The sequence below is a fragment of the Marmota marmota genome, unplaced genomic scaffold (assembly GCF_001458135.2).
Source record: "Marmota marmota marmota unplaced genomic scaffold, marMar, whole genome shotgun sequence".
NCBI classification, from domain to species: Eukaryota; Metazoa; Chordata; class Mammalia; order Rodentia; family Sciuridae; genus Marmota; species Marmota marmota.
The window spans coordinates 54,919,666-54,939,738 of record NW_025999842.1 but is presented as its reverse complement, the minus strand read 5'-3'; the positions used below and the strand labels follow the sequence as shown (position 1 = coordinate 54,939,738).

The window sequence follows — 20,073 nt, the reverse complement described above, 5'->3', positions numbered from 1 at the left end:
TATATATATATACACCCTTTGTTAGGCACTTTGGCCTTAGGCAAATTACTTTGTCAGTTTGATTCTCTCTTTTCTGTAAAATGTCAGTACCAATTCCATTCCGTTATTTTTAGGGATTAAATGGGAACACATTGAGTATTTTATTTAGCTCAATGCCTATCATTTGTATGTGCTCAACATATATGTTAGTTGCCTCTACCGCATATTTATATATCAAGATATTTTTAAAAAAAAATTCATGTATTTTACTCCTTGGAAAGTTCCTTTGGTCATTATTCAAGAACTATTTATTCTTGTTTTATACAGTTTAAAAAACTTGTTTGTGTGTATATATATATATATACACACACACACACATATATATATATTTGTATATATATATTTTTTCTTAACTTGTAGTTGGACACAATTTATTTATTTATTTATTTATCTATCTTCATGTGGTGCTGAGGATCAAATCCAGTGCTTCACACGTGATATGCAAGCACTCTACCACTGAGCTACAACCGTAGCTTACTTTTTTGTATTTCTAACACATAGCATACAAGGCAGAGGGCAACAACTAGAGACTACTGATAGAGCAAAAAATTATAGCTTGGCAAACGGAAAAAGTCACACATTATAACAAAGATAATAAACTTTGTTTATAGTATTATTCCATTATATGAAAAAAAAAATTTGATTTTTCTTAAAGACCCTGAATATACAATCGAAATACAGTGTAGTATGCCAATATGTGTTCCTTAAACCAGAAGTTTAGAATACTTGTGAAGGCCTTAGATCATCTTATATTTTAGAAGGCTTCCCATCAAAAATTATAATAAAATTGAACTGGAAATGTAGCTCAGTGTTAGAGTGTGCTTAACATACACAAGGCCTTCAGTCCAATCCCTAGTGTGCCGGTACACAAAATTATAGTAAAGTTCATGTGCTTAAAGGCTCTCAGGAAAATATGGTTTTCAAGAATGACTTAGTATTTAGAGTTCCTAACTATATGAAGTCTATTGTGGTTAGTGTAGTAAATGAAGAGTGATAGTGGTGATATTTGTGGACTGCTTTATTGAATATAGTTTCCTCACATCCTGACAGTAACCAAAGAGATCATATACTCTTTTTTTTTTTCATTTTATATTTGAAGAAATCAAGGCACAGTAAAGTTACATAATTTAAAGTGTAGTCTCTCTTTTACCTAGTAGTTAGTGGCTTTTGGTGAACATTATTGGACAGAACATTTAGAAAATAAGTCAATACTAACTTACATAGGGGATAATTCTTCTTTGTGAAGCCAGTAAAGCTAATGAAAAACATCTCTCTGATCATGCAGGTAGGATTCTGTGCTGGTCAGTTAAGTGTTATAGACAAAGTTTTTAGTGCCTGGCTGTGTTATATTTTAAAGCATATTCTGTGTCTAGAATTTTGTCCTGCAGTTAGTTGTACAAGTAGACAGAGGTATGTACACAATAATGTTTTTATTATTTGTAGTACAAAACTGACAAAACTCTAAATGTTCCTTGTGGGGGATTAGTGACAGATACATCTATGTGATGAAATGCTATATAAGAAAGTGAGAGACCTATATATGCCGATATTTGTTGACCATTCGTATTATATGTGTGCTTGTGTGTTTATATACATGTAGAAAAACATAGGAAAGGAATTATTAATTCTGATGGACTTGTAAGAACTTTAAACTTCATATCCTTAAGTACTGTTTTATTTATTTTACTATGATTTTGTAGATTTTATAATGTCAGGAAAATAAAGCTTGGTGGTTTTCAGTAGCTATCAGTAATATACCAACAACCACTAGCTAGCTCTGGATTTTCTAGGTGAGTTAGAAATCTTAATATAACAGAATCTATAGTCAACAGAATCTATATCCTAATAAGTACTTCAAGTATTCTTCATGTTCAAGGTATTTAACTTTGCTAGACAGTGAGTATGCACATATATATGCATAATTAAGAGGAAATTACCATTGAGAGGAAATTAAAAGAGTAAGACTTTGAAAGATGCTCAATTAATATATTTCGTAATTTTAGAGATGATAAATGATTCTCTAGGAAATTATCAAATATTTTAGAAATAAAAAACCTAGCTAATTTCAAATAACATGAAAGAAATGGAGATACCTATCAGCCTAGCCTGTAATCATAGGTGAATTCTTTCAGCTTTTCATGGAACGCATAATTTCTGATCTATTTAAAATATTTCTGAGCAGAGAGAAAAGAAGTAAAGCTTGCTAGTTAGGTTCATGAAGCCATCATAATTCCAATTAAAAACCTAACAGATTGATTTGTTCTAACAAAAGTTTAATTGTGAACTGGGGATATAACTCAGTGGTAGAGCACTTGTCTAGGATGCTTTAAGCCCTGGGTTGGGTCCCTGTTACTGCCCAAGAGAGTTTAAAGATTATGGTTAAAATGTTACAAATGTTATTTTAAAAATGTCATACACCATGATTAAATGGAATTCCTTCTAGGAACCAAAGGGTGGCTCCACATTAAGAAATCTATTAATATACTTATTGATAGACTAAAGAGAAAAATCTTGGTCTTTTAATTTTCTACCCAAATGCAAATGGTAACATCTATATTTGGTTTTTGAAAATATGAACCAAAACCAAACTCTTAGGAGAAGAATGGAACTGAGTAACATAACAGATGTTAAGAGTGTTATACGGTATTATGCTTAATAACAAAACACTAGAGCTGATCTTGTTTAAATTCAGAATAAGACTATAGAGTGCCATCCCAAGTAAAATCTCAATTTATTCTAACAAATGATTCTGAAGATTACTTGGAAGAGTATATGACAATATTTTATATGCTTTATTTTACAAACAAAATTATCTTAAGATGTGTAATGATCCCCTCCAAGGCATTAGGTGGGCAGAAAAGAGTAGTGCTAAAGATAGTAATCACAATAAAAATGCCTGCATGGCGGATAACCCTGTGTGGCCTTCCTTTGTTAACTCTGCCTTGTTTTCCTCATAGTTCCTTTAATGGTTAACCTGACTCTTAGAATTTCTTTTGCCTTTTTCAATTTCCTCAGAAGTGCATGCCCCTTAGTGGCAGAACTAGGAATTTTTTCTAGAGCAGGTCAGTCAACAGATATAACTTTTCTTTCTTTTTTTTTTTTTTTAAAGACCATGAATATATAACAGTGATAACATTGAGAGGTATTTTTCTGAAATTCTTTATATACTTCAGACTTAATACTACAACATCTCAAGTGTACTTTAACTTCATTTGAATTCGAGAAAAAGAAAATCAGTGAAATATACCAATAATTTGTTTTCTTGGAAAAATGTGACAAGGATACTTAGTTCTTATTTTAAGATTAATTTATAATATCTGTCTAGCAAAAATTATACCTTTTAAAGTTATTATTTAATCTCATAATCTGAAATCCTCTTTTTGGGATATTTTCTTGTAGTAGCCAGTTAAAGAGGTACTTTTTAAGAATAACTAGAATGATCAGTGTAGGTCCTTGAAAGCTTTTATGCTTAAAAAAGGGAAAGGGAAAAAAACTTTGTGTTTCAATCAAAGTAGTATAACTATATTAAACAAAGGAAAAAGACCCTGCTATTTTTTTATTTGTCCTATTTTAGATATACATGACATTAGAATGTATTTTGGCATGTTATACAAACATGGAGTATAACTTATTCTAATTAGGATCCCATTCTTCTTGTTGTACATAATGTAGTGTTACACTGTATATTTATATATGAACATAGGAAAGTTATGTCCAATTCATTCTACTGTCTTTCCTATTCCCATCTTCCCTCCCTTCCCTTCATTCCCCTTTGTCTAATCCACTGAACTTCTGTTCTCCCCTTCCCCTTCATTGTGTGTTAATATCCACATATCAGAGAGAACATTGGGCCTTTGTCTTTTGGGGGGATGCATGATAGTTTCCAGTTCTACCCATTTACTGTCAGATGCCAAAATTTCATTCTTATTTATGGCTGAGTAATATTCCATTATGTATGTATATGTACCACATTTTCTTTATTCATTCATCTGTTGAAGGGTACCTAGCTTGGTTCCATAGCTTAGCTGTTGTTAATTGAGCTGCTGTAAACATCGATGTGGCTGCGTTACTGTAGTATGCTGATATTAAGCCCCTTGGGTATAGTGCGAAGAGTAGTATTACTGAGTCAAATGGTGGTTCCATTCCAAATTTTCTGAAGAATCTCCATATTGCTTTGCAGAGGGGTTGCACCAATTTGCAGTGCCAACAGCAGTGTATGCGTGTACCTTTCCTCCATCCTTGCCAACATTTATTGTTTCTTGTATTCTTGATAATTGCCATTCTGAGTTGAATGAGATAGAATCTCAGTGTGGTTTTAATTTGCATTTCTCTAATTGCTAGAGATGTTGAATATTTTTTCAATATTTGTTGACCATTCATATTTCTTCTTCTGTGACTGCCTGTTCAGTAAAGCCCTGCTATTAATCTTGCGTAACAAAATAGCTGATAGAATTTTGATAATTTCCAAATTTGTTTTTCTGTGGTTATAATTGTGTACCTTGATTTTTTTCCTCCATTTAATATATCTTAGCATTCTGCCATGTTATTTTATCATTTTATAACCTTATTTTAAATGGCTGTGTAATAAACTACTGGTTGCATGGTACTGTTATATGTACAGTGCTTATGATGAAGAGTATGGATGATATATTTCTAAAAAAATAATGTGAATCTTAAGGAAAAATCATTACTCTAATAAAATGAAATTGTTCACTACATGGATTTTGATAAATAGGAAAATGATATCTTTCTTATACAACCAGTTCTTTTTTGTTTTCAAACATATGAACCTGAAACTTGAAAAAATTGGTTACCATATATTAGAAAAGTATTTTTGGAGAAGTTACAAACAAGTAGGATAGCTGCTTATTTTTGAATGGAGAATTTTTGCCATAAATCTTAATGTTAACATTCTGTTCTTTTATAGATTATGGAACTATGTGGTGCAACGAGACTTGGTTATTTTGGACGAAGTCAGTTCTACATTGCTTTGAAACTTGTAGCTGTGGCCCAGTCTGGTTTCCCGTTAAGAGTAGAAAGTATAAATACGGGTAAATATGCAACACACTAGTAATTGAAATGAAAATAATCCTCCTACTTTCAAATGAAATCAATAGGACCTTTGAATCTTTCTGATATTTTAATAACATCTGTGACCTTTAAAATATCACAGCTTTATTCTCACTACCTTGCATTTCTCACTTGAAAATGTTAGAAATATATGTCTAATATCTGTTAGGGCATAGAGTATGTACATCATATACATTTGATGATAACATTCAGATGGTAATTTTTTCAGAGTTAATCCACTAAAAATTGCTTAGAAAGAATTTGGATAATTCTATAAAGGTAAATGATAATTGTAGTGACCATCTTCTCATTAACTTCCTTATTGTCTTCTTTTCGAATATAGTAACCTTATACTTGCCCTTTTGTTGTTGTTGTTGTTTGTTTGAGAAGGCTACAGAAGCTCCATTGAATTAAGAAGTGTCAGTTAATCAAAATTTTTTTGATTAATAGAGATAATATTGAAATAATTGGAAACTGAAACCCAGTTACAGACATCTTAGCTACCAGTAATTCATTTTCAATTATTTGGAGGGTCGTTGATGTGGAAAAAGATAGAAATTCTATAAAAGTAGTTGCTTGTATGTAGAGGGTTCTATAGTTTTCTTAGAGAAAAGGGGAAAGGGAAAATTTGAAGTTTTCTTTAATGTCAGAATTTTTATACTTTTAAATGTTAGCTTAGTTGATTGGTAGGTCAGAGGTTTTCATTGTGGACCTCTGATTTGCTACGTCTTATTCTTCTAGTGTTGAGAATTTGCATTCTTTTCAAGTGATTTTGAAATCTCACATACGTACTAAATAAAGTTAGTTATTTCCCTCCTTCAAGTGATGGTTCTAAAAAGAAATCAAAAGGGAGTTGTTGATGTAGCTCAGTGGTATGGAGTACTTGCCTAGCATGCATGTGCACAGGCCTTGGGTTCAATCCCTAGCAGAAAGAAAGAGACAGACAAACAAAGGTAATCACATAGTAGAGGCAATGTACTTTGTTCCAAAAATGATTCTGCAGCTGTATTATTCTACCCAAAAAGTATGAGTTATGGTTGACCCACAAAGAAGTTCTGTTTTTCATCTCCTCTGCTTAAGATTGATATCTTGATACCAAATAGGATACCTGATGTGGGAGAGTCATAAACCAGACTAAAGGGGATATATAGAATTCCATCTATCATGTCCTTAGTAGATAAGCAAGATATTTTCAGGAATTTCTATTATAAAAATGTCTAAATTAAATTAAGCTAGTCTCAAACTTAGTGACATATCTTGTGCTTTACTTAGAGCTCTAAAATCTTACTTTAGAGACACAGTATGAGTAGAAGCATCCTAGGCTTTTAGTCTAACTGACTTGGGTTCAGATTCTGTTACTTGCTACCAGTGTGGCCTTGGCAATCTCAGCCTCAGTTTCCTAATCTGTAAATAAGAGTGATGTTCATTGGGTTGAGATGAATATAAAGTGACAAGTAAAGGACCAGACATACAGTGGACATTTAATAAAGCTGTTGTTGTCATCCCTTAGTAGGACAGTTTGACTTCTTTCTAAGCAGGAGTCTCCCTAAACAATCTAAGCCATTTTATGCCTGTTGTTTCTCTGTCAGTTTTTGCAAAAAATGTCATATCTAATTTCACTTTTTAATAAACGTGCCCTTTTAAATTTTAAAGTAATGTAGGTGGAACATCCCTAATGTAAACTCCAAAACCCAAAGCTTTGTGGGCATTGACATGATACCCAAAAAGTTTTGGATTTTGAGCATTTCAGATTTTGAATTTTTTAAATAGGTATGTTTATTTGTAAATTCTATTCAGATATTCCAAAATCTGAAAAACTCTGAAATCTGAAACATTTCTGGTCTCAAGTATTTTGAGTAAGGAATACTGAGCCTGTAATTATTTTTGTTGTTAACAGTAAAGGACCTTCCTCTGCCAAGATTTGTTGCTTCAAAGAATGAACAAGAATCTCGCCATGCAACCTCATATTCTTCAGATTCTGAAAATCAGGGGTCTTATTCTGGTGTGATTCCTCCTCCACCTGGCAGAGGGCAAGTAAAAAAGGGATCTGTAAGCCACGATATGGTTCAGCCTCGTGCGTCTGCAGATCAACAGGTAATCACATTAATGTAAACGTTATTAGTTGAAGTCCTGTATAGGTGTTTATACTAAAACATTTATTAGCACTTGAATAGTTAAAATGTCACCTTAGATTTAGTTTTAAAATAATTATATTCTTCCTAGGAACCTGCGTCCCCAGTAGTTTCACCACAGCAGTCCCCGCCGACTTCTCCACATACATGGAGGAAGCACAACCGTCATTCCAGTGGGGGGAATAATGAGAGGCCTCTTGCAGGACCTGGGCCATTTTGGTCTCCTTTTGGTGAAGCACAGTCAGGTATTTGAGATATTCCATAAGAATTATTTAGAATTTTCAATTTGACATTCCTTTAAGAATTGCTACCAAGACAATTGTAAGGTTGATTTAAATATAAGCAAAAGCTAGTAACGAAAATTTGTAAGTAGATACATTGCTTTGAAAAGTTGTGATTACATTTACTTAATATAGATATGATACTAGAAAAAGATATGGATAACATTCTCTGAAGGTAAAGTGAGTAATCATTTCCCAGAAAATTGGGTATATTAAGTTTTATTATTGACAAAGAAAGCAGAAAATTACTAAAAAGAGTTAAATGAGATAATTTTTAATTGAACATAAAAGATTCCTTAGGAAATTGTATCATTTCTTTGAAGTTGGAATTTAACAGAAAACTTTTTTTTATTAGTGCATATTAATGATACAGAATAGTGGGTTTCAATGGAAAGAAAACTTTAAAAATGTAAGTGGTAGTTTGTTACAATCTTAGCTTAAAAACCTGTTTTGTTTTGTTTTTCCCTTCAAATATGATTCAGCGTGTTCACCAATTTTCCTCCTAGGTTCTTCTGCTGGTGATGCAGTGTGGTCTGGGCATTCTCCACCTCCACCTCAAGAAAACTGGGTCAGTTTTGCAGATACTCCACCAACCAGTACTCTTTTAACCATGCATCCTGCTTCTGTCCAGGTGTGACATTTTATTGGTATTGCATTTTTATTTGCTTCATTCAGAGTATTGCTGCAGTCATTATTTTTATATTTTGCTGTTGCAGATTTTATAAATGTAAGTTGACTCTTATTTAAAAAAAAAAAAAAAAATCCAGAACTTCTCTGTGTTATTTTTTAAGCCTGTTATCACTGGAATGTTTCACTAAAGGTTCTGGCTGATTTATTTGTTTCTAATTTCCCGGTGAAGCTTGGAAAGGTTTCTGCATCTGTAAATATATTTGCTTGGCTTCCTTAGCACATTTTTCATAACTTTCTGTTGCTTACATAATTGCTATCATTCTACACATTTATATAATCATTGTGCAACAACATATCCAATAACCTGGCTCTAACTAATGTGTGATTTGCTGATGACTTCTTACATTTTAAATATCCACAAAAAAGTAAGTTTTACTATCAAGGATGAGTAACCTAGCAATCTTGGTCCATATAATCATATAGATAGATACTGTACTGAGGAAAAAATGTTTCATTGCAGGACCAGACAACAGTACGAACTGTAGCCTCAGCTACAACTGCCAATGAAATTCGTAGGCAATCCAGTAGTTATGATGATCCCTGGAAAATAACAGATGAACAAAGACAGTATTATGTAAATCAGTTTAAAACCATTCAGCCTGATCTAAACGGATTTATTCCAGGTGAGTTGTTGAAAACAGAAGTTCTCCTAGATGGGACAGGACAATCTCAATTTTATAATCTGAAAGACATTGTTTTATTGGTCCTAGATTTTAATTATAAAATATCATTAATTCTCAGATTATTTATCTAAAAAGTTTATAATCACTGAGGACCAAAAATATGACATATTCACAATAATAGTTACCTTTTTCCCAATGAGAAAAAGTCTAAAATTCTTACCTCATATTCTGTTTTTAGATCTATACATTCAGAATAACATTAACACTGTTTTAATATTTCAGGATCTGCAGCTAAAGAGTTTTTTACCAAATCAAAACTTCCTATTCTTGAACTTTCTCATATTTGGTAAGTATGGTATATCATTAGTTGGGTGACATGGGTTGTTTCAAAGGAGTTTCCAGCAGGTAGATTTCAGAACCTTAAAACTATGAGACTAATCCATTCAAAAATGTTCTCAGAGAATTTAGTATGGCCTTACAATAGCCAGTTTCTCTCTCACTTTCTAGGAAAGAAGTGATAGTGGACATCCTTTCATAGTAGAATTAGGTGATATGGAAATTTTTTGTATATTGTAAAATTCAAACAATATTAGCTCTTCTTGTTGCTAGCATAATGAATGCATAGAATAAAAACTAGTATAATGGTTGTTACTTATCTCTTTTGGTTTTGGTTTTTATCAAGTTTAATAAGGTCTAATGAGAGCAAACACATTCAGGGTTGTATGGCTGTAGACAACTAAGTTCTATAGCAGGCCATAAGTTGAAAAGCAATGCTTAGCTCCTATGTTAAACATAGACTAAAAGTCTCTAGATAGCTGCGACATAGTTGGAATTGGCCATTGGAACACAAAATACAATTTGAAATTATGTTTTGAAACTAATGATCAGATAAACATTATTTCTACTTGGTATCAGTATATTTCTCTGTTTTCTAAATTATTTTGTAATAGATTTTTAGTAGCATGTAGAGTACTATAATAGGAGGTAGGTAGATTATGCTTAAAACTGAGATAACCAAGAACTAGCATGCCCTTTATAGATAAAGGCAATAAATACAAAAGTGGTGACCTTACATCTAAGAAGTGGTAGGGGACAGCAGCGTGGGAGGCCGTATTTTTGTATTGAGTGTTGTAGTTCTATTCAGTGCTTTAAAGTGCATACATGTTGAACTTTGATAACAATAAAAACAAAATTTTAAAGAATGTCCATGGCTTTATATACAGCTTACTTTAAACTTTATTACTTAAATACATGGGCTAAATTAAATTAGGTCATTTTTTGGTGGCCTTAATTATTGGCACTATTTTTCAGCATTTTATTATGAGAATTTCAAGCATGTAGGAAAGTTGAAAAATTATAGGTACCCAGATGCCCACCACCTACATTCTGCGATTAACATTTTAATTATATTTGCTTTATTACACATCTATGGGATTTTTAAACCTCATGACTTTGTACTTTTTGGAGGAAAGAACGTCTCTTTCCTATTTTTTGAGGAAAAAAAAAAAGGAATCTAAAGCAGAGTATGGTTGTGTTCATAGTAAGTTTGTCTTCTAGGGAACTCTCAGACTTTGATAAAGATGGTGCATTGACACTGGATGAGTTTTGTGCTGCTTTTCATTTGGTGGTTGCTAGGAAGAACGGCTATGACTTACCAGAAAAACTCCCTGAGAGCTTAATGCCCAAACTGATTGATTTGGAAGATTCAGCAGGTAAGATTGGGAGCCAGAGGGAGCTATTTGCATGCCTTGATAAATATAATTCTTGATTTAAAACAAAATCAAGATATATGTTAAATGTAGCTTAATAGCTTAGACTTTCCATTAGGAGCAAATAGATTTGCCATTAGAAAAGACAAGTAGACTGAACTTGGATTTATTTTAGTCAGCTTTTAAAAATAAAGAGGGGGTTAGAGTTGTGGCTTAATGTTAGAGCACTTGCCTAGCACATGTGAGGCACTGAGTTCAAGCCTCAGCACCACATATTAATAAATAAATAAATGAAGGTATTGTGTCCACCTACAACTTTAAAAAAATATATAAATAAATAAATAAAAACAAAGAATATATACCATTGTTTCATCTTTAACTTGTTACTTGCTGAGATTTGAAGAGCATTTCAGTTTTGACATTTATCTTCTATTTTAATTGCATTATATATTGTCTGAAGTGGGTATAATCTGTTTTTGTTATAAACATCTTTCTATTTAATGCATCTTAATTTGTTGAAAGGAAATCATCTGATTTATCTTTAGACCTTTGCAATCACAAGCATTTTCCTTTAAAACACCAAACTTTTTTTTATGCAGATTGTAAGGAAATCTGGAAGTTTTGAGTTTGATGTTAGATAATATTATTTTGTTAACAAGAATGTTAAATGATCGTATTTACTGATAGCTTTCTTTAAAAGCATATTGAATACATAAATAGGCACTTAAATGACAGAGCAGGTGGTTTTTAACTGTTCTGTTTCTATACACACTGATCACGTGTATCTGTTTGAGATACTGAAAGATATAAAGGGATGTGTTTCCTGTTTTTTCCTCCATAATCATTGCTGTACACATTAAACATGGGCATGTTTCATTGTTTTATCTATAGTGCATAGCTTATATTTCCCAAACTCTAAATAATGTTTTTTTTTTTTTTTAAAAAAATCAGGGGTAAAAATTAGCATTCTTAAATTCTGAATGAATAAAGGGAAATTTGTTACATTAATAAGCTTCCTTAAAATCATTTTATTATCTTCAGTCTTCCCTTCTAAATTCAGAATTTGGCTTTCAAATGAACATTTATCAGGCAACATCTCTTTAACCCAGAAGTGTGTATCGTCTTAATTTTATTGTCTAAGTTATACCAAAGGAAATCATACATATGATTACTTTTGTGAAGAGAATGACTCAAGAATATGAGCGTGCTTCTAGTTTTGCCAGTTATGTCTGTGACCTTGGACAAGTTCCAACCAAATACTCTACTTTTCCCTCTGTTTCTCTACCTAATATATGAAATAGATGCCATTCACATTGACCTGTACACTGACCTTTTGTCAACCGGTAGGTCGATTAAAGAGTTTAGCATTGATTTTATTTTTTTAGGAACATTTTTTTATGAGAATCCTAAGGTTTTATTTCAGATACTTATAAAGTATCATTTAACCTCTAACTTGAACTAATGCTAAATACTGTGTCTTTATTTATGTGATTTTGTTTCAGAGTACTTGATTTTTCTACTTAAGAAATAAACAAATAACTCCTTTGTTTAGCTCAGATGATAGTTGCCAAAAGAAGAAATTGCAGTAGCCTCAGACTCCTGATATTATTTGGTTTAAAAATTAAGCCTTAGGACAGTGGGTGTAGCTCAATGGTAGAGTGTTTGCCTGGTTATGTGCAAGGCCCATAGATTGATCCCCTGCACCTTTAAACAGTAACAACAACAAAAAAATTTGAATCTTGGATATAGAGTTTTTATATGACTGAAGCTTTTGAAAACTGGTAGTGTAGTAATATAAGGAGATGATTTAAGTTAACTTTACTCTTTTGTATGTAATTTTCTAGAGACTTGTCTGGTTTTGTCATCTATATATGTAGATAGCTGAATCTGGCTTTTGCATGTAATTAGTGAGTTTTTCTTTTATTTAATTTGAATAAAATCATTGCCTTAGTAAATATCTACTGTCGAATTTTAAGGCTGATGTTCTGAAAGTAGTTCTTTTCTGGGCATTTTGTCCAATTTTATACTTGTTACATCTATTTAATTGTCTTTTTGTCCAATTTTATGCTTGTTACATCTGTTTATCAGAGAGGCTAATATTTTGCCTGCATATGTCTGTGCACTATTGCTTTTTAACTATGATTTTAGAGGTATCACAGGCTTAAGACTAAATATAATACATGGTTTTCTGATTAGCTTTTTTATAAACATAACCACATAGATTCACATCTGTTTTGTCTATTTATAAATGATAAATTTTGGAATTCTATTAAGTTAGGGGTTGTAGGAAAGAAGTATGCCCTTTTTTCCCACTTGTGATAACCCTGGGATTCATATGACACAAAACCCGTTTAATGTAGAAATTGTCCTGTGCTACTGTGGGTCAGTCAGTGTCCATAAAAATTATAAATAGCTGTGTTTTTAGAAGTGTACAAGGGAGAAGTAACCAGATAGTTTCTTCTGGTAGATCACAGTTATACCTGCTTTAGAGCTGTTTTGACTATTGGCCAAGGTAGTTTCTCTGTTTGGTTTCTCATAGCATCTTTGCTTACTTTTCAGAATAGAATATATCACTCTGAATCTTGTTTCTTTAATCTTCCCCCCCCTTTCAAATACTATACTTCGAGCTTCTTTTTTAAAAAATGTATCATATTCATTATTAAGTATCTTTAGGAACTGGAGTGTTGGCAGCCATATACTAAATTGCTCAGTAAAGAATTATTAGAAGATTACTGCTATTAATGTGTACCATTTTCAAAGTAAGAAAGTTTTGTTGATACTTTTCTGACCTTGAAAATATAGAAGTTTATTATATTTGTGATGTTGGGACATACTGAAATATTACCTGTACAAGTGTTCTATACTTAGAATTTAAAACTCTTAAGGAGTAGGGGACAGCTCAGTAGTAGAGTGCTTGCCTAGCATATCTGAGGCTCTGGATTCAATCCCCAGCACCAGGTAAATAAGTCCAACAGTCAAATAGATGGTAAACAGTGGTAACTTGAATTAGAGCTCCTGGGAGTTACAAGTTGGCTTTCTTCAGATGTGTAGACATGGGTTGAGTTAAATATATATTTTTTCAAAAATAATTTGAGCAGGTTTATGGGATTAAATAGCAGATAAAACAATTACGAATCAGAGGTAGAAGTACTTATATAGACAAATTAAAATATGTACTGTCAGCACTGAATTTGGCAACTAAAATAGAGAAACTTGGTATTTGTTTTACAAAAAAAAGGCATGTAGCTGGGTCAAATGGTGGTTCCATTCCCAGCTTTCCAAGAAATCTCCATACTGCTTTCCAAATTGGCTGCACCAATTTGCAGTCCCACCAGCAATATACAAGTGTACCCTTTTCCCCACATCCTCGCCAGCACTTGTTGTTGTTTGACTTCATAATGGCTGCCAATCTTACTGGAGTGAGATGGTATCTTAGGGTGGTTTTAATTTGCATTTCTCTGACAGCTAGAGATGGTGAGCATTTTTTTCATGTACTTGTTGATTGATTGTATGTCCTCCTCTGAGAAGTGTCTGTTCAGGTCCTTGGCCCATTTGTTGATTGGGTTATTTGTTTTCTTATTGTTTAATTTTTTGAGTTCTTTGTATACTCTGGATACAGAATACAACAGACACTAGTATGGCAATATGTAAATCAGTGGATGTGTAACCGATGTGATTCTGCAATCTGTATACGGGGTAAAAATGGGAGTTCATAACCCACTTGAATCAAAGTGTGAAATATGATATGTCAAGAACTATGTAATGTTTTGAACAACCAACAATAAAAATTTTAAAAAAAATAAAATAAATTAAAAAAAAATAAAAAGTGAAATATGATTTTTAAAAAAAGGCATGTAAAAAATTCATCCGCAGAAACAGTGTCTGAAGCTGAATTCAAGAATGTTTATCTTTTAAAAAAAAATAATCTACTAGCCTGCTACTGTATTGTTTTTTAAGGGGAAAAAATGTAGAGGTGCTGTACATCTTAAATCCAAGTCTCTAAAGAATAATCTTCTTTGTAGCACAGATACAGTTTTACAGTTCTTTTGTGATTGTATGATACATTTTCATCTCTCTTTCAAACTAGACTATAAACTCTGGGGATGGTAAGTGGATTAGTTTTGTTTGTTGTATGTCAGCACCTAGCAGAGTGCAAATTGAATACATAAGTAGGCAGTTACATTTTTTAAAGGTCATTGACAGAGCAGCAGGTAGTTTTTAACTGTTCTTTTTCCATACACACTGATCATGTAAGTATCAGTTTGAGATATAATGCATTATCTGTTTGAGATATTGAAAGATATAAAAGGGGTGTGTTTCCTGTGCTTTCCTCCATAATCATTGCTGTGCACTTGAAACATGGGCATGTTTCTTTGTGTTATCTATAGTGCATAGCTTATATTCCCCAAACTAAGCAGTACTTCCATCATGAATATTTTTAAAAACCAGGTAAGAGAAGGCACGTGATACTTCTCATGAATAGTTTACTAGAAATCCATGTAAATTGAGACTACCTTTATTCAAGTTAATTACTGTGAAGAGCTTCTCTTGTATACATCAAAAAAAATTTAACAAAACAGCCTAAACACACGCCCACACACACATACCAATAAAAGTAACAATCTTGGTTTTTGAAAATTCATTATCCAAGTGCTGTTAATTACAGAGAAAAAAAAATAATGAAAATATGTACTAATACTCATCATCATTACATTCAAGGAATTATTTCTCAAACCACCCCATCAACACACACACACACATTCTTAACTGTCATTTCTAGGTACTTATTATAGCTGAAAAATCAATATAATAAATTACAAATATTGGCCAAAAAGCACTATGTAATGAAATTGGTGGGAGTAATTAGAATTTCTCAACTGTAAGACATTGACAAACCAAGCTAGATAATACTTAAAGGAGAAAAACTACGAGGATAATTATAGTCAGGACTTTAAGAGATTATAGTTTCAGATCATGGAAATAATTAATGATCCCCTTAATTGTTTGTTTTTGCAGAAATGACTTTTTTATTTATTATTGTGCTATGAAAGTGAAAAGGGAATAAAAGGCAGTTCTGTTTTCTCTTAGAGAACTCTGTAGGAGAGGTGGCCTTGTCTTCTTGCTTAGTACTATATATATCCCAGGAGCCTGGAACCTTAATAGGCTCTCAGTAAGCATTCATAGACTCAATTAGTACTTTTTAATTTTGCCAAATTACACTCAGAATTAACATTTTTCATTCTTTGCTCTTAATACTTATTTCCACAATGTTCTGTATGTTTAAGACAAAGCCCCAATTATATTTCTTTTCCTCTTTTTGAAATACTAGTTCTTATTTTAAGTAGTTTAAATTAAATGGACTTTGTTCATTTTAAGCTACCGTTTGATAATGGGAACCTCTTCTGTATCTCTAGTAGAATAGCTGAGTCAAATTGTAGGTGCTATCACATGTTCATCAGTATTGTGAAAGAGTTAGCAGATAAAATATAATTAGAATTTTGGGTGTATTGTTTTTCTTTCACACCTAGTTGGGCACGATTTTATTTTCATTAAAAAAAAAAAAAGCTTTGATTTTTTAAGTTAAAATGGGTGGATTTCTACATAGACCTTCTTAAGGTCTGTTTACTGAAAAAAATTTCCAATTTGTGGAAGTTGGAGAGAAGTGGAGTTCATTTTTAAAATAGAACTTAATTTTTTGATGCCAATACAATCACTCAAGACAAAACAGAGCATATCTTAAATTCCTTCTTTAATTTCCTCTTGCATATGCATTGCTTTTATCCCTGCCTTTTAAGAAAGAATGGAAGAGTTGCTATCAGTACTTTTCCTCAAAAGCTTAAAATTCAGCTAAATCCATTTTTTCTTTATTTTAATTTTTTATTATAAGAATAATAGTTATTTTGAATAAATAGTAGATATAGTTTTGCCTTCATGAATCTTTTAAATGAAGTTGGAACCTTGAGCCTTCATGACTGAAGAACTTCCTAGATTTGTTTGCTGCTTGAAAGCAGAATAAATTTTAAACCATAATACTTCAGGGGAGTGTATATATTTATATAAGACTAATGTGCTGGCAGTCACTTTTGAAATAACTTTTAATATACTAAATATAATATAAAAAATAAATTTAGGATGGATAGTTACAAACTTAGAACAACACTGAAGTTCTCTAGTAAAGAAGCTTTCAGCAGGTACATTGTATTGGACTGAACGTATGAATTTTCCAGATTCTTTGAAAGGTAGAAGGATGAAAACTGCAGCCAGTGTTAATAAACCAGATATCATTCCCCAGTATGATCATACTGGTTTGTCTCTTCCTGACAAACCAGTTTTATACCTGGAGAGAAACTTTCTTTGCGTAAAAGCCCTTTGGGGGTTAGCTTTAACAAACAATTTAGCCTCATGCTCTTCTTTTTCAGCCCTGATGCTCTGATGGTATCAGGGCAGAGCAGAACCCTCAGGAGGAAGGCAGGGTTGACACAGTGTTCCAGCAGGAGGCTAGGTTGGAACACTGCATCAGGTAAGAGTAAAACTACACCCCTGCCTCCGGAAAGATAGTCTTGAAGCCTGACTTTTGTGGGCGGGCAGTAAGCTCTTTGCTCGAGTGTTTACAGGGAGCAAAATTGAAGGAGGTGCATCCATATCTAATGCTTCTCCTCAGATTAATGATTGTTGGTTTCTAGAATATAGGTAGTTTGCTCATTTTGCTCTTTGCCTACTGCTGTTTGTTGTTTTATATATGAAGTAGGAAAGAAACAATGTATAATTTTGCAAATTTGTCCCAGAAGTACTTTTTGGATTTGCTAGGACAGGAGTTTTTTTCAAGTTATTAATCTCGGGACCCTTTTTCCTTCTTACAAATTGTGCCTCAGGAGTCTTTGATCATGTAAGATCTATCAATAGTCATCCTGTTAGAAATTAAAACTGATATATTTTAATTTTTTCCTATCTCCCCAACCCCAACATTTAAAAAATACTTATTACTTAAAAACAACAGTAACACACTCTGTACATATTAGCATAAATATCTTTAGGAAAATAACTGTATTCTCTAAAATACAATTATGAAAAGAGTGACATTGTTTTGTATTTTTTTGCAAATTTTTTTAATACCTATCTAATATAAGTCAACTAGATTGTCATATTTATTTCTGTGTTTAGTCTTTTGGATATCTTATTTTGTTTGAGGTAAATTTGGGCTCCAAACACCAAGCCTTGCAGCTCAAATCAAATTTGTTGCTTGTTTTTGTATACTGCACAAATTGAGTGGGTTTTTTTAAATTATTGAAAAAAACCAAAAGGATAATATGTCATCATACATGAAAATTATGTGAAATTCGTATTTTAGTGACCATAAATAAAATATTTTTTTTTTTAAAGAGAGAGTGAGAGAGATAGAGAGAATTTTTTTTAATATTTATTTTTTAGTTATCGGCGGACACAACACCATTGTTTGTATGTGGTGCTGAGGATCGAACCTGGGCCGCACGCATGCCAGGCAAGCGCGCTACCACTTGAGCCACATCCCCAGCCCATAAATAAAATATTAATACAGCCACACTCATTCAATTACAAATTGTCTGTGGCTGTCTGTGTACTACAGTGGCAGAGTTGAATAGTTGTAGTAGAGGCTATATAGCCTATAAAACCTAAAAAATTTATTATCTAGACCTTTGCTTAATAAAGAAAAGTTGCTAATTCCTAAAATACATAAAGAAAAATCTAACTTTGCATAGAAAAAGGAAATACTATTATATACTGCTTTCAGATATTGTTGACTGTTCTTAGGTACTACGTCAAACACAAATGGTGGACTGGGGGTGTAGTTCAGTTGGTAGAGCACTTACTTAGCATGTGCAAGACCCCAGGTTCGATCCCCAGTACCACCACCAAACACACACACACACACACACACACACAAATTGTAATTTCTTAAAAGTTATTTGCAGTGTGAAAGCTGAAACCATATTAATGAATTTTTTGTAATGTTAATGATGTACTTTGAATGAACCCTTTATCCATGAATGATTTTGTATCATAATATAGTGGTTATTTATAAAAATAAGAGTTTATTGAGTTATACAGATCTTTTACATATTGAGATGTTTCATTATAAAATATCAAAAATATTTTCCTTTTTTTTGGCAGTACCAGGGAATGAACTATGGAGTACTCCACCACTGAGCTACTTCCCTAACCCTTTTTGAGATAAGTTCTCTCTTAAGTTGCAGAGGCTTGTGTCTAACTTGAAATCCTCCTGCCTTAGACTCCCAGATATCTGGGATTATAGGTAGGCACGACCATACCTGGAAAAAAAGCATATTTGTTAATTTTGTAACCTGTCTCATCAGAGAAGTCTTTATGTGCTAGGAAACACTTAAGGTTATGGATATATATACACATTTTTCAAAATTATAAGTTTTTCCTAAAAGCTTAAAATTTGTCGTAAGTAACAAATACTGAAAAGAGTTGCTCACTTTATTCATTTGAGAAAATGTCTGCCTAATACTCAAATCCAAATACTTATAGTTTATAAACTGTTCCCTCAAGATAAATGGTATTCTATGAAAAGTGGTCAGTTCGGCTTACAGCTGAATCACATAGATATTGTTTGGTTGAGACAACCATTGTACCCTGATATGCAAAAGAAGTGCTTTATATATATTTCCCATTTTGTCACAGAGTATTATAAAGGTGTGTTTTTAGTGCTAAAATTTATCAAAATTAAATATTATTTGCTTCATTGTGAAATTCTTCAGTGAGAGCAACATGCATTTTTTTGTATTATAGTAAAAATTTTGAATTTATATATGTGAGGGTGAATAATACATTTTGTCATCACTGCCGTGATTCTTCTTGATGAACCAGTAGTGCTTTTAACCACTGTTGCTTTTTAGGATCAGTGTCAATATCAACACAGGAAGAAAAATTACTAATATTATTACAAGAATAATTTTGACTTTTCAGGAGCCCCCCCCCAAAAAAAAAAAAAGAATTGTAAAGATTCCCAAAAGAATACATTGGGAATACAGTGATACATTGTTTGAGAACTGAGATTGTAAGAAAATAATCATTGAAATGATAATAAAGTATAATTACTTGGGTGAGTAGTATTTTCTTAGCCTTAAGAGGCTAGACCCACTGTAGCTTTTGTACCACTGATAGAGATTATCTGAATTTCTTCCCAAATTATAACTGCCTTGAGGTGAGGATGTGGTATAGTCTGTCTCTGAATTTGTAAAACAACATCATGAGAACTGAGATCTGAAAGCCAAACCAGAGCCTCAGAAGGCCCTAAGATGATGTTGAAGAGAAAAGAATAGAGTCTGGCTTTAAATTGATTCTTTTGGAAATTAATTCCCCTAGAGTAAATACTATTTAATTCTATTTATTTTTCTTTAATACTTAAGTGCTTTGGTGGGGGGCAGGGATCTCTCGTAAAGACCTTTCTTCATTTTCTATGGCCCTGGAGACTTTCACTTTTAGCAAATTTCATATTGTTAGCAGCTATCTTTCTTTGCTTAATTTC

At 32.4% G+C, this 20,073-nt stretch overlaps 1 protein-coding gene across 6 annotated transcripts in view; it reads left to right on the top strand.

The window, feature by feature from the left end:
- Window positions 1-20,073, top strand: part of Reps1 (RALBP1 associated Eps domain containing 1) — a 76,723-nt gene that overhangs the window by 29,755 nt on the left and 26,895 nt on the right. For 5 of the 6 annotated variants that reach the window (XM_015501762.2, XM_015501754.2, XM_048798976.1 and 2 more), the window contains exons 2-8: window positions 4,967-5,090; window positions 7,007-7,203; window positions 7,333-7,486; window positions 8,029-8,153; window positions 8,673-8,835; window positions 9,118-9,181; window positions 10,393-10,547. In XM_015501762.2, the coding sequence (XP_015357248.1) occupies window positions 4,967-5,090; window positions 7,007-7,203; window positions 7,333-7,486; window positions 8,029-8,153; window positions 8,673-8,835; window positions 9,118-9,181; window positions 10,393-10,547 (982 nt within the window). The remainder of the gene's footprint in view (window positions 1-4,966; window positions 5,091-7,006; window positions 7,204-7,332; window positions 7,487-8,028; window positions 8,154-8,672; window positions 8,836-9,117; window positions 9,182-10,392; window positions 10,548-20,073) is intronic. The other variant, XM_015501748.2, reaches the window with a different exon arrangement.